General features: G+C 44.3%; 1 protein-coding gene across 1 annotated transcript in view; it reads right to left on the reverse strand.

The window, feature by feature from the left end:
- The window catches only part of LOC128640592 (leucine-rich repeat-containing protein 23-like), a 129,888-nt gene that overhangs the window by 35,112 nt on the left and 71,578 nt on the right, over positions 1-23,198 (reverse strand). Inside the window, exon 4 of the mRNA XM_053693063.1 lies at positions 14,434-14,570. Within this exon, the coding sequence (XP_053549038.1) occupies positions 14,434-14,570 (137 nt within the window). The remainder of the gene's footprint in view (positions 1-14,433; positions 14,571-23,198) is intronic.

The following is a 23,198-nucleotide window of genomic DNA, read 5'->3' on the forward strand; positions in this document are numbered from 1 at the left end:
CAGAAAAATGCCACTTTGGGATGGCCGAGGTACAGTACCTGGGTCACCGGGTGGGGTGTGGAAAGCAGCGACCAGAGCCGGCCAAAATAGAAGCTGTCGCCAATTGGCCCACCCCCATCACTAAGACTCAGGTCCTAGCCTTCCTGGGCACGGCAGGGTACTATAGACGGTTCGTACCAGACTACAGCACACTTGCCAAACCCCTGACTGACTTGACCAAGAAGAACTTACCTCGACAGGTCCTGTGGTCTCCCCACTGTGAAACGGCTTTCCAGGCTCTCAAAAATGCTCTAATTAACGCTCCTGTCTTGGCGGCCCCAGCCCTTAACAAACGTTTTATCGTCCATACAGATGCTTCCATGTTCGGGCTGGGAGCCGTCCTCAGCCAAGTAGGCGAAGATGGAGGGGAGCATCCAGTTGCCTACATCAGCCGGAAGCTCCTGCCCCGCGAAGTCAGCTATGCAGCGGTCGAAAAGGAGTGTTTGGCTTTGGTGTGGGCATTAAAGAAATTGACTCCCTATTTATATGGTCAGGAGTTCACTCTGGTCACCGACCATAACCCGTTGGTGTGGCTGAACCGAGTCTCTGGAGATAACGGCAGGCTATTACGTTGGAGCTTATCGTTGCAACCCTTCAATTTCACCATTACTTACAGACCTGGGAAACAGAATGGCAACGCCGACGGGTTGTCCAGACAAACCGACCTCAGCCCTGCATAACCAGCGGTCTGGACAGCCTTAGTCTGCCCCGAAAAGGGGTCAGACCGTGTCTGCCAGAGTGTTCCACAGAAAGGGAGCACTGTTACAGAAGCATTAGTTATTTTGTTGTGAAGAGCTTATTTCCCAGCAGCAATGCCTGAACCAGCAAGCCAGCGCCTAAGAAGGGCTCCAAGAAAACCGTAACAAGTATCATTTCATAAAGAGTTAACTCTTTTTTTTCAGCTTTTAGAAACTATTGTCTAATCACCTCTGGAGCCAGACTGCTAATTGATAAGATGAACTTGTAAACTTGTTATCTTAAGTACTGTAATCCTATTGTGGCCTGTCAAAGGACAGTGCTCTCTATCTAAATGTGTGATGGGGGATTTTGTGCTTCCCCCCCTCTCCCCCTGGGAGTGCCCTGTGTGCATGTAACCTTAATAAAAAGCAGGCTGGGCATCCCAGTCCTGAGTTCTTGTTTGACCCTCAATCGCAGCGTTGACTCGTTTTTGTGGGCAGAAGGGTATCCTAGCGGTACTGCAGCTAAGGGAGATTATTCTATATTTGCGAGACTCATAGAATACTATGGAAAGCAGCTTCTCCCCTCTTTAGCAATAGGGATCCAGGCTACTAAGCGGTCCATCTCTCAGCAAGACTAAGGGTAACCGTAACAATAATATACTAAAATGATGTGACTATGATACTGATATATTAACAGGGTGCAACTGCGATGCTGATATACTAAGAGGGTAAAACTGCAATGCTGATATACTAAGAGGGTGAGACTACAATGCTGATATACTAAAAGGATTCGACTGCGATGCTGATAGACTAACGGGGCGACTGCGATGCGGATATACTAACAGTGTGTAACTGCAATGATAATATACTAACAGGGTACAACTGCGATGATATCCTAACAGAGTGCAACTGCGATGCTAATATACTAACAGGGTGTGACTGCGATACTGATATACTAAGAGGTTGAGATTACGATGCTGAAATACTTAAAGGATGCGACTGCGATGCTAATATACTAAAATAGTGCAACTGTGATGCTGAGATACTAACAGGGTTAAACTGCGATGCTGATATACTAACAGGGTGCGAATGCGATGCTAATATATTAACAGGATGCAACTGTGATGGTGATATACTAACAAGGTGAGACTGTGATGCTAATATACTAACAGGGTGCAACTGTGATGCTGATATAATAAAAGGGTGTGACTGCGATGCTGATATACTAAGAGAGTGCGACTGCGATGCTAATATACTAAGAGAGTGCAACTGCAATTCTGATATACTAAGAGGGTGAGACTGCGATGCTGATATACTAAGAGGGCATGACTGCAATGCTAATATACTAAGAGGGTGGGACTACAAAGCTGATATACTAAGAGGGTGGGACTGTGATGCTGATATACTAAGTAGGTGCGAATGCAATGCTGATATACTAAGAGGGTGCAAATGCAATGCTGATATACTAAGAGGGTGCAACTTCAATGCTGATATACTAACAGGCTGTCACTAAGATGCTGATATACTAACAGGGTGTGACTACGATGTTGATATACTAACAGGGTGCGACTATGATGCTGATATACTAACAGGGTGCGACTACGATGCTGCTATACTAACAGGGTGAGACTGTGATGTTGATATACTAACAGGTTATGACTATGATGCTGATAAAATAACAGGGTTCAACTACAATGCTGATATACTAACAGGGTGCGACTGTGATGCTTATATATTAACAGGGTGCAACTCTGATGCTGATATACTAACAGGTTATGACTATGATGCTGATAAAATAACAGGGTGCAACTACAATGCTGATATACCTACAGGGTGCGACTGTGATGCTGATAAACTAACAGGGTGCGACTACGATGCTGATATACTAACAGGTTGTGACTGCGATGCTGATATACTAACAGGCTGTGAATACGATGCTGATATACTAACAGGTTGTGACTGCGATGCTGATATACTAACAGGGTGTGACTATGATGCTGATATACTAACAGGGTGCGACTACGATGCTGCTATACTAACAGGGTGAGACTGTGATGCTAATATACTAAGAGGGCGCAAATGCAATGCTGATATACTAAGAGGGTGCAAATGCAATGCTGATATACTAAGAGGGTGCGACTGCGATGCTTATATATTAACAGGGTGCAACTCTGATGCTGATATACTAATAGGGTGCGACTGTGATGCTGCTAAAATAACAGGGTGCGACTACGATGCTGATATACTAACAGGTTGTGACTGCGATGCTGATATACTAACAGGCTGTGACTGCGATGCTGATATACTAAAAGTGTGTGACTGCGATGCTGATATACTAACAGGGTGTTACTGCGATGATGATATACTAACAGGGTGTCACTGCGATGCTGATATACTAAAAGGGTGTGACCTCAATGCTGATATATGAACAGGGTGCGACTGCGATGCTGATATACTAAAAGGGTGTGACCTCGATGCTGATATATGAACAGGGTGTGACTGCGATGCTGATATACTAACAAGGTGTGACTGTGATGCTGATATACTAAGAGGGTGCAACTGCGATGATGATATTCTAAAAGGAACAACTGTGATGATAATATACTAAAATGATGTGACTATGATACTGATATACTAACAGGGTGCAACTGCGATGCTGATATACTAAGAGGGTAAAACTGCAATGCTGATATACTAACAGGGTGTGACTACAATGCTGATATACTAAGAGGGTGAGACTACAATGCTGATATACTAAAAGGATTCGACTGCGATGCTGATAGACTAACGGGGCGACTGCGATGCGGATATACTAACAGTGTGTAACTGCAATGATAATATACTAACAGGGTACAACTGCGATGATATCCTAACAGAGTGCAACTGCGATGCTAATATACTAACAGGGTGCGACTGCGATACTGATATACTAAGAGGTTGAGATTACGATGCTGAAATACTTAAAGGATGCGACTGCGATGCTAATATACTAAAATAGTGCAACTGTGATGCTGAGATACTAACAGGGTTAAACTGCGATGCTGATATACTAACAGGGTGCGAATGCGATGCTAATATATTAACAGGATGCAGCTGTGATGGTGATATACTAACAGGGTACGACTACTATGCTGATATACTAACAAGGTGAGACTGTGATGCTAATATACTAACAGGGTGCAACTGTGATGCTGATATAATAAAAGGGTGTGACTGCGATGCTGATATACTAAGAGAGTGCGACTGCGATGCTAATATACTAAGAGAGTGCAACTGCAATTCTGATATACTAAGAGGGTGAGACTGCGATGCTGATATACTAAGAGGGCGTGACTGCAATGCTAATATACTAAGAGGGTGGGACTACAAAGCTGATATACTAAGAGGGTGGGACTGTGATGTTGATATACTAAGTAGGTGCGAATGCAATGCTGATATACTAAGAGGGTGCAAATGCAATGCTGATATACTAAGAGGGTGCAACTTCGATGCTGATATACTAACAGGCTGTCACTAAGATGCTGATATACTAACAGGGTGTGACTACGATGTTGATATACTAACAGGGTGCGACTATGATGCTGATATACTAACAGGGTGCGACTACGATGCTGCTATACTAACAGGGTGAGACTGTGATGTTGATATACTAACAGGTTATGACTATGATGCTGATAAAATAACAGGGTTCAACTACAATGCTGATATACTAACAGGGTGCGACTGTGATGCTTATATATTAACAGGGTGCAACTCTGATGCTGATATACTAACAGGTTATGACTATGATGCTGATAAAATAACAGGGTGCAACTACAATGCTGATATCCTAACAGTGTGCGACTGTGATGCTGATAAACTAACAGGGTGCGACTACGATGCTGATATACTAACAGGTTGTGACTGCGATGCTGATATACTAACAGGCTGTGAATACGATGCTGATATACTAACAGGTTGTGACTGCGATGCTGATATACTAACAGGCTGTGACTGCGATGCTGATATACTAAAAGTGTGTGACTGCGATGCTGATATACTAACAGGGTGTTACTGCGATGATGATATACTAACAGGGTGTCACTGCGATGCTGATATACTAAAAGGGTGTGACCTTGATGCTGATATATGAACAGGGTGCGACTGCGATGCTGATATACTAAAAGGGTGTGACCTCGATGCTGATATATGAATAGGGTGTGACTGCGATGCTGATATACTAACGGGGTGTGACTGTGATGCTGATATACTAAGAGGGTGCAACTGCGATGATGATATTCTAAAAGGAACAACTGTGATGATAATATACTAAAATGATGTGATTATGATACTGATATACTAACAGGGTGCAACTGCGATGCTGATATACTAAGAGGGTAAAACTGCAATGCTGATATACTAACAGGGTGTGACTACAATGCTGATATACTAAGAGGGTGAGACTACAATGCTGATATACTAAAAGGATTCGACTGCAATGCTGATAGACTAACGGGGCGACTGCGATGCGGATATACTAACAGTGTGTAACTGCAATGATAATATACTAACAGGGTACAACTGCGATGATATCCTAACAGAGTGCAACTGCGATGCTAATATACTAACAGGGTGCGACTGCGATACTGATATACTAAGAGGTTGAGATTACGATGCTGAAATACTTAAAGGATGCGACTGCGATGCTAATATACTAAAATAGTGCAACTGTGATGCTGAGATACTAACAGGGTTAAACTGTGATGCTGATATACTAACAGGGTGCAAATGCGATGCTAATATATTAACAGGATGCAACTGTGATGGTGATATACTAACAGGGTACGACTACTATGCTGATATACTAACAAGGTGAGACTGTGATGCTAATATACTAACAGGGTGCAACTGTGATGCTGATATAATAAAAGGGTGTGACTGCGATGCTGATATACTAAGAGAGTGCGACTGCGATGCTAATATACTAAGAGAGTGCGACTGCAATTCTGATATACTAAGAGGGTGAGACTGCGATTCTGATATACTAAGAGGGCGTGACTGCAATGCTAATATACTAAGAGGGTGGGACTACAAAGCTGATATACTAAGAGGGTGGGACTGTGATGCTGATATACTAAGTAGGTGCGAATGCAATGCTGATATACTAAGAGGGTGCAAATGCAATGCTGATATACTAAGAGGGTGCAACTTCGATGCTGATATACTAACAGGCTGTGACTGCGATGCTGATATACTAACAGGCTGACACTAAGATGCTGATATACTAACAGGGTGTGACTACGATGTTGATATACTAACAGGGTGCGACTATGATGCTGATATACTAACAGGGTGCGACTACGATGCTGCTATACTAACAGGGTGAGACTGTGATGTTGATATACTAACAGGTTATGACTATGATGCTGATAAAATAACAGGGTTCAACTACAATGCTGATATACTAACAGGGTGCGACTGTGATGCTTATATATTAACAGGGTGCAACTCTGATGCTGATATACTAACAGGTTATGACTATGATGCTGATAAAATAACAGGGTGCAACTACAATGCTGATATACTAACAGGGTGCGACTGTGATGCTGATAAACTAACAGGGTGCGACTACGATGCTGATATACTAACAGGTTGTGACTGCGATGCTGATATACTAACAGGCTGTGAATACGATGCTGATATACTAAAAGGGTGTGACTGTGATGATGATATACTAACAGGGTGTCACTGCGATGCTAATATACTAACAGGGTGTGACCTCAATGCTGATGTATGAACAGGGTGTAACTGCGATGCTGATATACTAACAAGGTGTGACTACGATACTGATATACTAACAGGGTGCAACTGTGATGCTGATATACTAACAGGGTCAAACTGCGATACTGATATACTAACAGGGTGTGACTACAATGCTGATATACTAAGAGGGTGAGACTACGATGCTGATATACTAAAAGGATGCAATTGCGATGCTGATAGACTAACAGTGTGAAACTGCAATGATAATATACTAACAGTGTGCGACTGCAATGCTAATATATTAACAGGGTGCAACTGCAATTCTGATAAACTAACAGGGTGCTACTACGATGCTGATATACTAAGAGGTTGAGATTACGATGCTGAAATACTTAAAGGATGCGACTGCGATGCTAACATACTAACATAGTGCAACTGTGATGCTGATATACTAACAGGGTCAAACTGTGATGCTGATATACTAACAGGGTGCGAATGCGATGCTAATATATTAACAGGATGCAACTGTGATGGTAATATACTAACAGGGTACGACTACTATGCTGATATACTAACAGGGTGAGACTGCAATGCTAATATACTAACAGGGTGCAACTGTGATGCTGATATAATAAGAGGGTGTGACTGCGATGCTGATATACTAAGAGAGTGCGACTGTGATGCTAATATACTAAGAAGGTGCGAATGCAATGCTGATATACTAAGAGTGTGCGAATGCAATGCTGATATACTAAGAGGCTGTGACTGTGATGCTGATGTACTAACAGGCTGTGACTATAATGCTGATATACTAACAGGGTGTGACTACGATGCTGCTATACTAACAGGGTGAGACTGTGATGCTGATATACTAAGAGGGTGCAAATGCAATGCTGATATACTAAGAGGGTGTGACTGCAATGCTGATATACTAACAGGTTGTGACTATGATGCTAATAAACTAACAGGGTGCGACTACGATGCTGATATACTAACAGGGTGCAACTGTGATGCTGATAAACTAACAGGGTGCGACTACGATGCTGATATACTAACAGGTTGTGACTACGATGCTGATATACTAAGACGCTGTGACTGTGATGCTGATGTACTAACAGGCTGTGACTATAATGCTGATATACTAACAGGGTGCGACTACGATGCTGCTATACTAAGAGGGTGAGACTGTGATGCTGACATACTAAGAGGGTGCAAATGCAATGCTGATATACTAAGAGGGTGCGAATGCAATGCTGATATACTAAGAGGGTGCGACTATGATGCTGATATACTAACAGGGTGCAACTGTGATGCTGATAAACTAACAGGGTGCGACTACGATGCTGATACACTAACAGGTTGTGACTGCGATACTGATATACTAACAGGCTGTGACTGCGATGATAATATACTAACAGGGTGTGACTGCGATGCTGATATACTAAAAGGATGCGACTGCTATGCTAACATACTAACAGGGTGCAACTGCGATGCTGATATACTAACAGGGTGTGACTGCGATGCTGATATACTAACAGGGTGTGACTGCGATGATGATATACTAACAGGGTGTCACTGCAATGCTGATATACTAAAAGGGTGTGACTGCAATGCTGATATATGAACAGGGTGCGACTGCGATGCTGATATACTAACAAGGTGTGACTGCGATGCTGATATACTAACAGGATGCAACTGCGATGCTGATATTCTAAAAGGATGCAACTGTTATGATATACTAAAAGGATGTGACTACGATACTGATATACTAACAGGGTGGAACTGCAATGCTGATATACTAACAGGGTGTGACTGCGATGCTGATATACTAAAAGGATGCGACTGCTATGCTAACATATTAACAGGGTGCAACTGCGTTGCTGATATACTATCAGGGTGTGATTGCGATGCTGATATACTAACAGGGTGCGACTGCGATGCTGATATACTAACAAGGTGTGACTGTGATGCTTATATACTAACAGGGTGCAACTGCGATGATGATATTCTAAAAAGATGCAACTGTGATGATATACTAAAAGGATGTTACCATGATACTGGTATACTAACAGAGTACAACTGCGATTCTAATATACTAAGAGGGTGAGACTACGATGCTGATATATTAAAAGGATGCGACTGCAATGCTGATAGACTAACAGGGTGCGACTGCGATGCTGAGATACTAACAGGGTGTGACTGCGATGCTGATATACTAACAGGTTGTAACTGCAACGATGATATACTAACAGGGTGTAACTGGAATGATGATATACTAACAGGGTGTGACTGCAATGCTGATATACTAAAAGGATGCGACTGCTATGCTAACATACTAACAGGGTGCAACTGCGTTGCTGATATACTATCAGGGTGTGACTGTGATGCTGATATACTAACAGGGTGTAACTGCGATGCTGATATATGAACATGGTGCGACTGCGATGCTGATATACTAACAAGGTGTGACTGCGATGCTGATATACTAACAGGGTGTGACTACAATGCTGATATACTAAGAGGGTGAGACTACGATGCTGATATATTAAAAGGATGCGACTAAGATGCTGATATACTAACAAGGTGTGACTGCGATGCTGATATACTAACAGGGTGTGACTACAATGCCGATATACTAAGAGGGTGAGACTACGATGCTGATATATTAAAAGGATGCGACTAAGATGCTGATAGACTAACAGGGTGCGACTGCGATGCTGAGATACTAACAGGGTGTGACTGCGATGCTAATATACTAACAGGGTGTGACTGCAATGATGATATACTAACAGGGTGTAACTGCAATGGTGATAAACTAACAGGGTGTGACTGCGATGCTGATATATGAACAGGGTGCGACTGCGATGCTGATATATGAACAGGGTGCGACTGCGATGCTGATATACTAACAGGGTGTGACTGCGATGCTGATATATGAACATGGTGCGACTGCGATGCTGATATACTAACAAGGTGTGACTGCGATGCTGATAAACTAACAGGGTGTGACTACAATGCTGATATACTAAGAGGGTGAGACTACGATGCTGATATATTAAAAGGATGCGACTAAGATGCTGATATACTAACATGGTGCAACTGTGATGCTGAGATACTAACAGGGTGTGACTGCGATGCTAATATACTAACAGGGTGTAACTGCAATGATGATATACTAACAGGGTGTAACTGCAATGATGATATACTAACAGGGTGCAACTGCGATGTTGATATCCTAAAAGGGTGCAACTGCAATAATGATATACTAACAGGGTGCGACTGCAATACTGATATACTAACAGTGTGCGACTGCAATGCTAATATATTAACAGGGTGCAACTGCAATGCTGATATACTAACAGGGTGCTACTACGATGCTAATAAACTAGGAGGTTGAGATTACGATGCTGATATACTCAAAGGATGCGACTGCGATGCTGATATACTAACATGGTGCAACTGTGATGCTGATATACTAACAGGGTGCGACTGCAATGCTAATATATTAACAGGATGCAACTGCGATGCTGATATACTAACAGGGTGCGACTACTATGCTGATATACTAACAGGGTGAACCTGCGATGCTGATATACTAACAGGGTACAACTGTGATGCTGATATAATAAGAGGGTGCGACTGCGATGCTGATATACTAAGAGAGTGCAACTGCGATTCTGATATACAAAGAGGGTGAGACTGCGATGCTGATATACTAAGAGGGTGGGACTGCAATGCTGATATACTAAGAGGGTGGGATTGCAATGCTGATATACTAAGAGGGTGGGACTGTGATGCTGATATACTAAGAAGGTGCGACTGAAATGCCAATATACTAAGAGGGTGCAACTGAAATGCTGATATACTAAGAGGGTGGGACTGCAATGTTGATATACTTAGAGGGTGGGACTGTGATGCTGATATACTAAAAAGGTGCGACTGAAATGCCGATATACTATGAGGGTGCAACTGAAATGCTGATATACTATGAGGGTGCAAATGCAATGCTGATATACTAAGAGGGTGTGAATGCAATGCTGATATATTAAGAGGCTGTGACTGCGATGATGATATACTAACAGGCTGTGACTATGATGCTGATATACTAACAGGGTGTGACTACGATGCTGATATACTAACAGGGTGAGACTGTGATGCTGATATACTAAGAGGGTGCAAATGCAATGCTGATATACTAAGAGGGTGCGACTGCAATGCTTATATACTAACAGGGTGTGACTACGATGCTGATATACTAACAGGGTGCGACTGTGATGCTGATAAATTAACAGGATGCGATTACGATGCTAACATACTAACAGGGTGCAACTGCAATGCTTATATACTAAAAGGGTGTGACTGCGATGCTGATATATTAAAAGTGTGTGACTGCGATGCTGATATACTAACAGGGTGTCACTGCGATGCTGATATATGAACAGGGTGCGACTGAGATGCTGATATACTAACAAGGTGTGACTGCAATGCTGATATACTAACAGCGTGCAACTGTGATGCTGATATACTAACAGGGTGCGACTGCGATGCTAATATATTAACTGGATGTAACTGTGATGATATACTAAAAGGATGTGACTACGATACTGATATATGAACAGGGTGCAACTGCGATGCTGATATACTAACAGGGTGTGACTGCGATGTTGATATACTAAAAGGATGCAACTGCTATGCTAACATACTAACAGGGTGCAACTGCGATGCTGATATACTAACAGGGTGTGACTGCGATGCTGATATACTAACAGGGTGTGACTGCGATGCTGATATATGAACAGGGTGTGACTGCGATGCTGATATACTAACAAGTTGTGACTGCGATGCTGATATACTAACAGGGTGCAACTGCAATGATGATATTCTAAAAGGATGCAACTGTGATGAGTTTTTGCCAATAATTAATTTTATGTTTTAATTTCAATTATTTTATCCCCCCCTTTTTTATCATATTATTTTATATCTTAGTTCTAGTTAAAAAAAAAAATTTACGACCATGATTATGCATTTGATAAATATGTTAGCAGTAGAGGCCATTATCTCTGATGAAGCGCATGTACGCATGCGCAAACTGAGTCAGATAGGTGTTTACCTTTGCTTATTGAAGCCTGTATCCCAATAAACCTGTGGATATACTAAGAGACCCAAGGTGTTGTTTTTCCTCATTTAATATGTGATGATGATATACTAAAAAGATGTGACTACAATACTGATATACTAACAGGGTGCAACTGCGATGCTGATATACTAAGACGATACAACTGCTATGCTGATATACTAACAGGCTGTGACCGCAATGCTGATATACTAAGAGGGTACCACTGCGATGCTGATATACTAACAGGGTGTGACTACAAAGCTGATATACTAAGAGGGTGAGACTACGATGCTGATATACTAAAAGGATGCGACTGCGATGCTGATAGACTAACATGGTGCGACTGCGATGCTGATATACTAATAGGGTGCAACTGCAATGATGATAAACTAACAGGGTGCAACTGTGATGATGATATTCTAACAGGGTGCAACTGCGATGATGATATACTAACATGGTGCAACTGTGATGCTGATATACTAACAGTGTGTGACTGCGATACTAATATATTAACAGGGTGCAACTGCGATGCTAATATATTAACAGGGTGCAACTGCAATGCTGATATACTAACAGGGTGCTACTATGATGCTGATATACTAAGAGGTTGAGATTACGATGCTGATATACTTAAAGGATGCAACTGCGATGCTGATATACTAACAGTGTGCGACTGCGATGCTAATATATTAACAGGGTGCAACTGCAATGCTGATATACTAACAGGGTGCTACTACGATGCTGATATACTAAGAGGTTGAGATTACGATGCTGATATACTTAAAGGATGCGACTGTGATGCTGATATACTAACAGGGTGCGACTACTATGCTAATATACTAACAGGGTGAGACTGCAATGCTGATATAATAAGAGGGTGCGACTGCGATACTGAAATACTAAGAGAGTGTGACTGCGATGCTAATATACTAAGCGAGTGTGACTGCGATTCTGATGTACTAAGAGGGTGAAACTGCGATGCTGATATACTAAGAGGGTGTGACTGCAATGCTGATATACTAGGAGGGTGGGACTGCAATGCTGATATGCTAAGAGGGTGGGACTGCAATGCTGATATGCTAAGAGGGTGGGACTGTGATGCTGATATACTAAGAAGGTGCGACTGAAATGCCGATATACTTAGAGGGTGCAACTGAAATGCTGATATACTAAGAGGGTGTGACTGTGATGCTGATATACTAAGAGGGTGCAACTGCGATGCTCATATACTAAGAGGGTGTGCAACAGAAATGCTGATATCTCTGGGTTCTCCAGCCTTTCGTGTTCTTCCGTGTGTTCTCAAAAGAAAAGAAACAAAATGCACAACATAGTGTAACTCTGTAACCACTTATAGGAAAACTGATACACTTATTTACGAGTGATTACTCACATTTGTTGGAGCTTAAACCAAGCTCAGGGAAATGCGCACACCCACTTTATACTGGTGGGAAAACAGTTACTCTCACGCAAATATGATAAAATCAGATATTTATTAAAATAAGTAAAAAGTGTCACAAATGCACCATAAACACCTTTGACAGAGGGCAAGTGAGCAATAATATATATGATATTACTCAAAAGAGCAGTCCCAAAACCTGGATGGTAATGGATGGAGAAGCAGAAACTTAACCACTAGATCATCCACCCTGCAATACCAGTAGGAATTGCTCCTCCCCCAGGTGTACAAGGAAATGTAGAGACACACTGGAGAGTCTAACGTTAACAGTTCCGACGTACGTTTCGCTGGATCAGTTTTTTCAAGGACTTGAAAAAGCGGATCCAGCAAAACGTACGTCAGAACTGTTAACGTTAGACTCTCCAGTGTGTCTCTACATTTCCTTGTACACCTGGGGGAGGAGCAATTCCTACTGGTATTGCAGGGTGGATGATCTAGTGGTTAAGTTTCTGCTTCTCCATCCATTACCATCCAGGTTTTGGGACTGCTCTTTTGAGAAATATCATATATATTATTGCTCACTTGCCCTCTGTCAAAGGTGTTGATGGTGCATTTGTGACGCTTTTTACTTATTTTAATAAATATCTGATTTTATCATATTTGCGTGAGAGTAACGGTTTTCCCACCAGTATAAAGTGAGTGTGCGCATTTCCCTGAGCTTGGTTTAAGCTCCAACAAATGTGAGTAATCACTCGTAAACAAGTGTATCAGTTTTCCAATAAGTGGTTACAGAGTTACACTATGTTGTGCATTTTGTTTCTTTTCTTTTGAGAACACACGGAAGAACATGAAAGGCAGAGAGAACGAATATAGAGAACGAATATATCCTTACTTATGAACTTTTATTGTATGGTTTATCTATTTTATATCGTATGATTGTATTATCACATTTATTTCACATTTTTCTTTTTGTGATATTTTGGAATATTTATTTTATATAGAAATGCTGATATACTGAGAGAGTGCGACTGTGATGCTCATATACTAAGAGGGTGCGATTAAAATGCTGATATACTAACAGGTGGCAACTAACATTCTGATATACTAAGAGGGTCTAATGGCAGTTCTGATTTAATTAGAGGGTTCGACTGTAAAGCTAATATACAGTACTAAAGGGGTCGTGGCTGAAGCTCTTATTTTATAAGAGGATGCTACCGCAATGCTGATATGCAAAGAGGGTGTGATTGGGGCTCTGATATCCTAAAAGGGTTTATTTGTGGCTCTGTGATACTGAATATAGTGACTCTCTGTGATACTGAATATGGTGTCTATCTGTGATACTGAATATGGTGTCTATCTGTGATACTGAATATGGTGTCTCTCTGTGATACTGAATATGGGGTCTCTCTGTGATACTGAATATGGTGTCTCTCTGTGAAGTCTGGCTCTTTGTGAGATACCTGAGGTTTAGATACTGTAGTGCCTGAAGATTCTCTGACATCCCATCTAGGTTCTCCAGCTGGTTCTCTCTCAGATGAAGAGTTGTAAGATGGACGAGGGAGTCTAGACCCTCTAATCGGGTTATGTTATTCTGGGCCTGGAACAGTCAAAATGAGAGAGGGAGACTGCTAAAAAGAACACGAAAGACACCCTGGGACCGAGTGATAAGCAGTGTAGCGCAGAGTAAGAGAGACAACCTGGGACAAAGTGAGAGACAGACTGGGACTGAGGACCCTGTGGTGACATTTTATCACTGGAATATTCACCTAGCTGTTATTAAAATCCCTTCCCCCAGGTACACCTTTCTCTCTGAACTAAAGACACTCCCAATGGTCTTTTTGAGTGGCATTTGATAAGCCACTCCCTTTTTAATTGGGGTATAAAATACTGTAACACCAGAACCTCTGTCTCTTTTTTCCTATCCTGCTCCTGCTAAAAAGATGAATGATGTTGGATACAGAGAATCTGGCTAAGTATTTCTAAGTATAATATTCTGTGTAGCAGTATTGCACAAATTGGGATTTTTTGTAGTAAGTTGCCCTGAATCTTAAATGTGGACTGTGTTGCTGTAAAATAGATTTATATATATATATATATATATATATATATATATATATATATATATATATATATATACCTGTAAATATTTATCTTATTATTAACATATATTGATTCCTAAATAAACTGTTTGGCAAATAATGGAGACCCTCTCATAGAGTTTATTTCACAATTTATCTGTGTTGGTTTTAGTGGTTTTACCATAGAGATTTAGTATATTATATTTAGTAGAAAGTAAAGATATTTTAAATGAATAAATAACCACAGACCCGATATTCAAAGCATCAACATTTTCTAAAAAAGGGGGTCGACCCGCGAAATGCCAGCAAGTGGCGATGTATCTCTCATAGGAGATAATGGGGAGCAATACATCAGCAAAACATCGCTGATATTGCCACTCGTCAGCACTTTCTGTGGCACTTTCTGTGGGCAGGGGGGCGTATTTGAAGTGTTCCTAAACAGGACACAGACACTGTGCTCACTGAAACCAAAAACTTCAAATAATGCCTGTGTGACTTTACTTCTATACCTACACTACCTGCCTCACACTGTAAAATCTCACCACTGAAAAGCTGGCAAGACAAACATGGCTGACACCCTACTGGTAACTTGTACTTCAGAGATTGGAATATATTGCACAGCTGGTGATTTATCCCAATCAAAGTACAGGCTACTCCCTCTGGAACACCCGGCTAATTCCCACAGAACACCTACATCTATGTCCTAATCTGCGTCATACTCTAGCTATACTCCCCCTGGAACGCACAGCTAACTCCCAGAATGCCTACACCTATATTATATTTAGTAGAAAGTAAAGATATTTTAAATGAATAAATAACCACAGGCCCGATATTCAAAGCATCAACATTTTCTAAAAAAGGGGGTCGACCCGCGAAATGCCAGCAAGTGGCGATGTATCTCTCATAGGAGATAATGGGGAGCAATACATCAGCAAAACATCGCTGATATTGCCACTCGTCAGCACTTTCTGTGGCACTTTCTGTGGGCAGGGGGGCGTATTTGAAGTGTTCCTAAACAGGACACAGACACTGTGCTCACTGAAACCAAAAACTTCAAATAATGCCTGTGTGACTTTACTTCTATACCTACACTACCTGCCTCACACTGTAAAATCTCACCACTGAAAAGCTGGCAAGACAAACATGGCTGACACCCTACTGGTAACTTGTACTTCAGAGATTGGAATATATTGCACAGCTGGTGATTTATCCCAATCAAAGTACAGGCTACTCCCTCTGGAACACCCGGCTAATTCCCACAGAACACCTACATCTATGTCCTAATCTGCGTCATACTCTAGCTATACTCCCCCTGGAACGCACAGCTAACTCCCACAGAATGCCTACACCTATGTCATATTCTAGCTATACTTCCCCTGGAACGCACAGCTAACTCCCACAGAATGCCTACACCTATGTCATGTCTTCCCTATACTCCCCTGGAACGCACAGCTCACTCCCACAGAATGCCTACACCTATGTCATGTCTTCCCTATACTCCCCTGGAACGCACAGCTAACTCCCACAGAATGCCTACACCTATGTCATATTCTAGCTATACTCCCCCTGGAACGCACAGCTAACTCCCACAGAATGCCTACACCTATGTCATGTCTTCCCTATACTCCCCTGGAACGCACAGCTCACTCCCACAGAATGCCTACACCTATGTCATGTCTTCCCTATACTCCCCCTGGAACGCACAGCTAACTCCCACAGAATGCCTACACCTATGTCATGTCTTCCCTATACTCCCCCTGGAACGCACAGCTAACTCCCACAGAATGCCTACACCTATGTCATGTCTTCCCTATACTCCCCTGGAACGCACAGCTAACTCCCACAGAATGCCTACACCTATGTCATGTCTTCCCTATACTCCCCTGGAACGCACAGCTCACTCCCACAGAATGCCTACACCTATGTCATGTCTTCCCTATACTCCCCCTGGAACGCACAGCTAACTCCCACAGAATGCCTACACCTATGTCATGTCTTCCCTATACTCCCCCTGGAATGCACAGCTAACTCCCACAGAATGCCTACACCTATGTCATGTCTTCCCTATACTCCCCCTGGAATGCACAGCTAACTCCCACAGAATGCCTACACCTATGTCATGTCTTCCCTATACTCCCCTGGAACGCACAGATAACTCCCACAGAATGCCTACACCTATGTCATGTCTTCCCTATACTCCCCTGGAACACACAGCTCACTCCCACAGAATACCTACACCTATGTCATGTCTTCCCTATACTCCCCTGGAATGCACAGCTAACTCCCACAGAATGCCTACACCTATGTCATGTCTTCCCTATACTCCCCTGGAACGCACAGCTAACTCCCACAGAATACCTACACCTATGTCATGTCTTCCCTATACTCCCCTGGAACGCACAGCTAACTCCCACAGAATGCCTACACCTATGTCATGTCTTCCCTATACTCCCCCTGGAATGCACAGATAACTCCCACAGAATGCCTACACCTATGTCATGTCTTCCCTAAACTCCCCCTGGAACGCACAGATAACTCCCACAGAATGCCTACACCTATGTCATGTCTTCCCTATACTCCCCCTGGAACGCACAGCTCACTCCCACAGAATGCCTACACCTATGTCATGTCTTCCCTATACTCCCCCTGGAACGCACAGCTCACTCCCACAGAATGCCTACACCTATGTCATGTCTTCCCTATACTCCCCTGGAACGCACAGCTCACTCCCACAGAATGCCTACACCTATGTCATGTCTTCCCTATACTCCCCCTGGAACGCACAGATAACTCCCACAGAATGCCTACACCTATGTCATGTCTTCCCTATACTCCCCTGGAACGCACAGATAACTCCCACAGAATGCCTACACCTATGTCATGTCTTCCCTATACTCCCCTTGGAACGCACAGATAACTCCCACAGAATGCCTACACCTATGTCATGTCTTCCCTATACTCCCCCTGGAACGCACAGATAACTCCCACAGAATACCTACACCTATGTCATGTCTTCCCTATACTCCCCTGGAATGCACAGCTAACTCCCACAGAATGCCTACACCTATGTCATGTCTTCCCTATACTCCCCTGGAACGCACAGCTAACTCCCACAGAATGCCTACACCTATGTCATGTCTTCCCTATACTCCCCTGGAACGCACAGATAACTCCCACAGAATGCCTACACCTATGTCATGTCTTCCCTATACTCCCCTTGGAACGCACAGATAACTCCCACAGAATGCCTACACCTATGTCATGTCTTCCCTATACTCCCCCTGGAACGCACAGATAACTCCCACAGAATACCTACACCTATGTCATGTCTTCCCTATACTCCCCTGGAATGCACAGCTAACTCCCACAGAATGCCTACACCTATGTCATGTCTTCCCTATACTCCCCTGGAACGCACAGCTAACTCCCACAGAATGCCTACACCTATGTCATGTCTTCCCTATACTCCCCTTGGAACGCACAGATAACTCCCACAGAATGCCTACACCTATGTCATGTCTTCCCTATACTCCCCCTGGAACGCACAGATAACTCCCACAGAATACCTACACCTATGTCATGTCTTCCCTATACTCCCCTGGAATGCACAGCTAACTCCCACAGAATGCCTACACCTATGTCATGTCTTCCCTATACTCCCCCTGGAATGCCCAGCTAACTCCCTCAGAATGCCTACACCTATGTCATGTCTTCCCTATACTCCCCCTGGAATGCACAGCTAACTCCCACAGAATGCCTACACCTATGTCATGTCTTCCCTATACTCCCCTGGAACGCACAGCTAACTCCCTCAGAATGCCTACACCTATGTCATGTCTTCCCTATACTCCCCCTGGAACGCACAGCTCACTCCCACAGAATGCCTACACCTATGTCATGTCTTCCCTATACTCCCATGGAACGCACAGCTAACTCACACAGAATGCCTACACCTATGTCATGTCTTCCCTATACTCCCCCTGGAACGCACAGATAACTCCCACAGAATGCCTACACCTATGTCATGTCTTCCCTATACTCCCCCTGGAACGCACAGATAACTCCCACAGAATGCCTACACCTATGTCATGTCTTCCCTATACTCCCCCTTGAACGCACAGATAACTCCCACAGAATGCCTACACCTATGTCATGTCTTCCCTATACTCCCCTGGAACGCACAGCTAACTCCCTCAGAATGCCTACACCTATGTCATGTCTTCCCTATACTCCCCCTGGAACGCACAGCTCACTCCCACAGAATGCCTACGCCTATGTCATGTCTTCCCTATACTCCCCTGGAACGCACAGCTAACTCCCACAGAATGCCTACACCTATGTCATGTCTTCCCTATACTCCCCCTGGAACGCACAGATAACTCCCACAGAATGCCTACACCTATGTCATGTCTTCCCTATACTCCCCCTGGAACGCACAGATAACTCCCACAGAATGCCTACACCTATGTCATGTCTTCCCTATACTCCCCCTGGAACGCACAGATAACTCCCACAGAATGCCTACACCTATGTCATGTCTTCCCTATACTCCCCTGGAACGCACAGCTAACTCCCACAGAATGCCTACACCTATGTCATGTCTTCCCTATACTCCCCTGGAATGCACAGCTAACTCCCACAGAATGCCTACACCTATGTCATGTCTTCCCTATACTCCCCCTGGAACGCACAGCTAACTCCCATAGAATGCCTACACCTATGTCATGTCTTCCTTATACTCCCCTGGAACGCACAGCTCACTCCCACAGAATGCCTACACCTATGTCATGTCTTCCCTATACTCCCCCAGGAACGCACAGATAACTCCCATAGAATGCCTACACCTATGTCATGTCTTCCCTATACTCCCCTGGAACGCACAGCTCACTCCCACAGAATGCCTACACCTATGTCATGTCTTCCCTATACTCCACCTGGAACGCACAGCTAACTCCCACAGAATGCCTACACCTATGTCATGTCTTCCCTATACTCCCCTAGAACGCACAGCTCACTCCCACAGAATGCCTACACCTATGTCATGTCTTCCCTATACTCCCCTGGAACGCACAGCTCACTCCCACAGAATGCCTACACCTATGTCATGTCTTCCCTATACTCCCCTGGAATGCACAGCTCACTCCCACAGAATGCCTACACCTATGTCATGTCTTCCCTATACTCCCCTGGAACGCACAGCTCACTCCCACAGAATGCCTACACCTATGTCATGTCTTCCCTATACTCCCCTGGAACGCACAGCTAACTCCCACAGAATGCCTACACCTATGTCATGTCTTCCCTATACTCCCCTGGAACGCACAGCTCACTCCCACAGAATGCCTACACCTATGTCATGTCTTCCCTATACTCCCCTGGAACACACAGCTCACTCCCACAGAATGCCTACACCTATGTCATGTCTTCCCTATACTCCCCTGGAACGCACAGCTCACTCCCACAGAATGCCTACACCTATGTCATGTCTTCCCTATACTCCCCTGGAACGCACAGCTAACTCCCACAGAATGCCTACACCTATGTCATGTCTTCCCTATACTCCCCTGGAACGCACAGATAACTCCCACAGAATGCCTACACCTATGTCATGTCTTCCCTATACTCCCCTGGAACGCACAGCTAACTCCCTCAGAATGCCTACACCTATGTCATGTCTTCCCTATACTCCCCTGGAACGCACAGCTAACTCCCACAGAATGCCTACACCTATGTCATGTCTTCCCTATACTCCCCTGGAACGCACAGCTCACTCCCACAGAATGCCTACACCTATGTCATGTCTTCCCTATACTCCCCTGGAACGCACAGCTAACTCCCACAGAATGCCTACACCTATGTCATGTCTTCCCTATACTCCCCTGGAACGCACAGCTCACTCCCACAGAATGCCTACACCTATGTCATGTCTTCCCTATACTCCCCTGGAACGCACAGCTAACTCCCACAGAATACCTACACCTATGTCATGTCTTCCCTATACTCCCCCTGGAACGCACAGATAACTCCCACAGAATGCCTACACCTATGTCATGTCTTCCCTATACTCCCCTGGAACGCACAGCTAACTCCCACAGAATGCCTACACCTATGTCATGTCTTCCCTATACTCCCCTGGAACGCACAGCTCACTCCCACAGAATGCCTACACCTATGTCATGTCTTCCCTATGCTCCCCCAGGAACGCACAGATAACTCCCACAGAATGCCTACACCTATGTCATGTCTTCCCTATACTCCCCCTGGAACGCACAGATAACTCCCACAGAATGCCTACACCTATGTCATGTCTTCCCTATACTCCCCCTGGAACGCACAGATAACTCCCACAGAATGCCTACACCTATGTCATGTCTTCCCTATACTCCACCTGGAACGCACAGCTAACTCCCACAGAATGCCTACACCTATGTCATGTCTTCCCTATACTCCCCCTGGAACGCACAGATAACTCCCACAGAATGCCTACACCTATGTCATGTCTTCCCTATACTCCCCCTGGAACGCACAGATAACTCCCACAGAATGCCTACACCTATGTCATGTCTTCCCTATACTCCCCTGGAACGCACAGCTCACTCCCACAGAACCTACACCTATGTCATGTCTTCCCTATACTCCCCTGGAACGCACAGCTAACTCCCACAGAATGCCTACACCTATGTCATGTCTTCCCTATACTCCCCTGGAACGCACAGCTCACTCCCACAGAATGCCTACACCTATGTCATGTCTTCCCTATACTCCCCTGGAACGCACAGCTCACTCCCACAGAATGCCTACACCTATGTCATGTCTTCCCTATACTCCCCTGGAACGCACAGCTAACTCCCACAGAATACCTACACCTATGTCATGTCTTCCCTATACTCCCCCTGGAACGCACAGATAACTCCCACAGAATGCCTACACCTATGTCATGTCTTCCCTATACTCCCCTGGAACGCACAGCTCACTCCCACAGAATGCCTACACCTATGTCATGTCTTCCCTATACTCCCCCTGGAACGCACAGCTAACTCCCATAGAATGCCTACACCTATGTCATGTCTTCCTTATACTCCCCTGGAACGCACAGCTCACTCCCACAGAATGCCTACACCTATGTCATGTCTTCCCTATACTCCCCCAGGAACGCACAGATAACTCCCACAGAATGCCTACACCTATGTCATGTCTTCCCTATACTCCCCTGGAACGCACAGCTCACTCCCACAGAATGCCTACACCTATGTCATGTCTTCCCTATACTCCACCTGGAACGCACAGCTAACTCCCACAGAATGCCTACACCTATGTCATGTCTTCCCTATACTCCCCTAGAACGCACAGCTCACTCCCACAGAATGCCTACACCTATGTCATGTCTTCCCTATACTCCCCTGGAACGCACAGCTCACTCCTACAGAATGCCTACACCTATGTCATGTCTTCCCTATACTCCCCTGGAACACACAGCTCACTCCCACAGAATGCCTACACCTATGTCATGTCTTCCCTATACTCCCCTGGAACGCACAGCTAACTCCCATAGAATGCCTACACCTATGTCATGTCTTCCCTATACTCCCCTGGAACGCACAGCTCACTCCCACAGAATGCCTACACCTATGTCATGTCTTCCCTATACTCCCCTGGAACGCACAGCTCACTCCCACAGAATGCCTACACCTATGTCATGTCTTCCCTATACTCCCCTGGAACGCACAGCTAACTCCCACAGAATGCCTACACCTATGTCATGTCTTCCCTATACTCCCCTGGAACGCACAGCTAACTCCCTCAGAATGCCTACACCTATGTCATGTCTTCCCTATACTCCCCTGGAACGCACAGCTAACTCCCACAGAATGCCTACACCTATGTCATGTCTTCCCTATACTCCCCTGGAACGCACAGCTAACTCCCACAGAATGCCTACACCTATGTCATGTCTTCCCTATACTCCCCTGGAACGCACAGCTAACTCCCACAGAATGCCTACACCTATGTCATGTCTTCCCTATACTCCCCTGGAACGCACAGCTCACTCCCACAGAATGCCTACACCTATGTCATGTCTTCCCTATACTCCCCTGGAACGCACAGCTAACTCCCACAGAATACCTACACCTATGTCATGTCTTCCC

This window comes from Bombina bombina, chromosome 9 (assembly GCF_027579735.1).
Source record: "Bombina bombina isolate aBomBom1 chromosome 9, aBomBom1.pri, whole genome shotgun sequence".
NCBI classification, from domain to species: domain Eukaryota; kingdom Metazoa; phylum Chordata; class Amphibia; order Anura; family Bombinatoridae; genus Bombina; species Bombina bombina.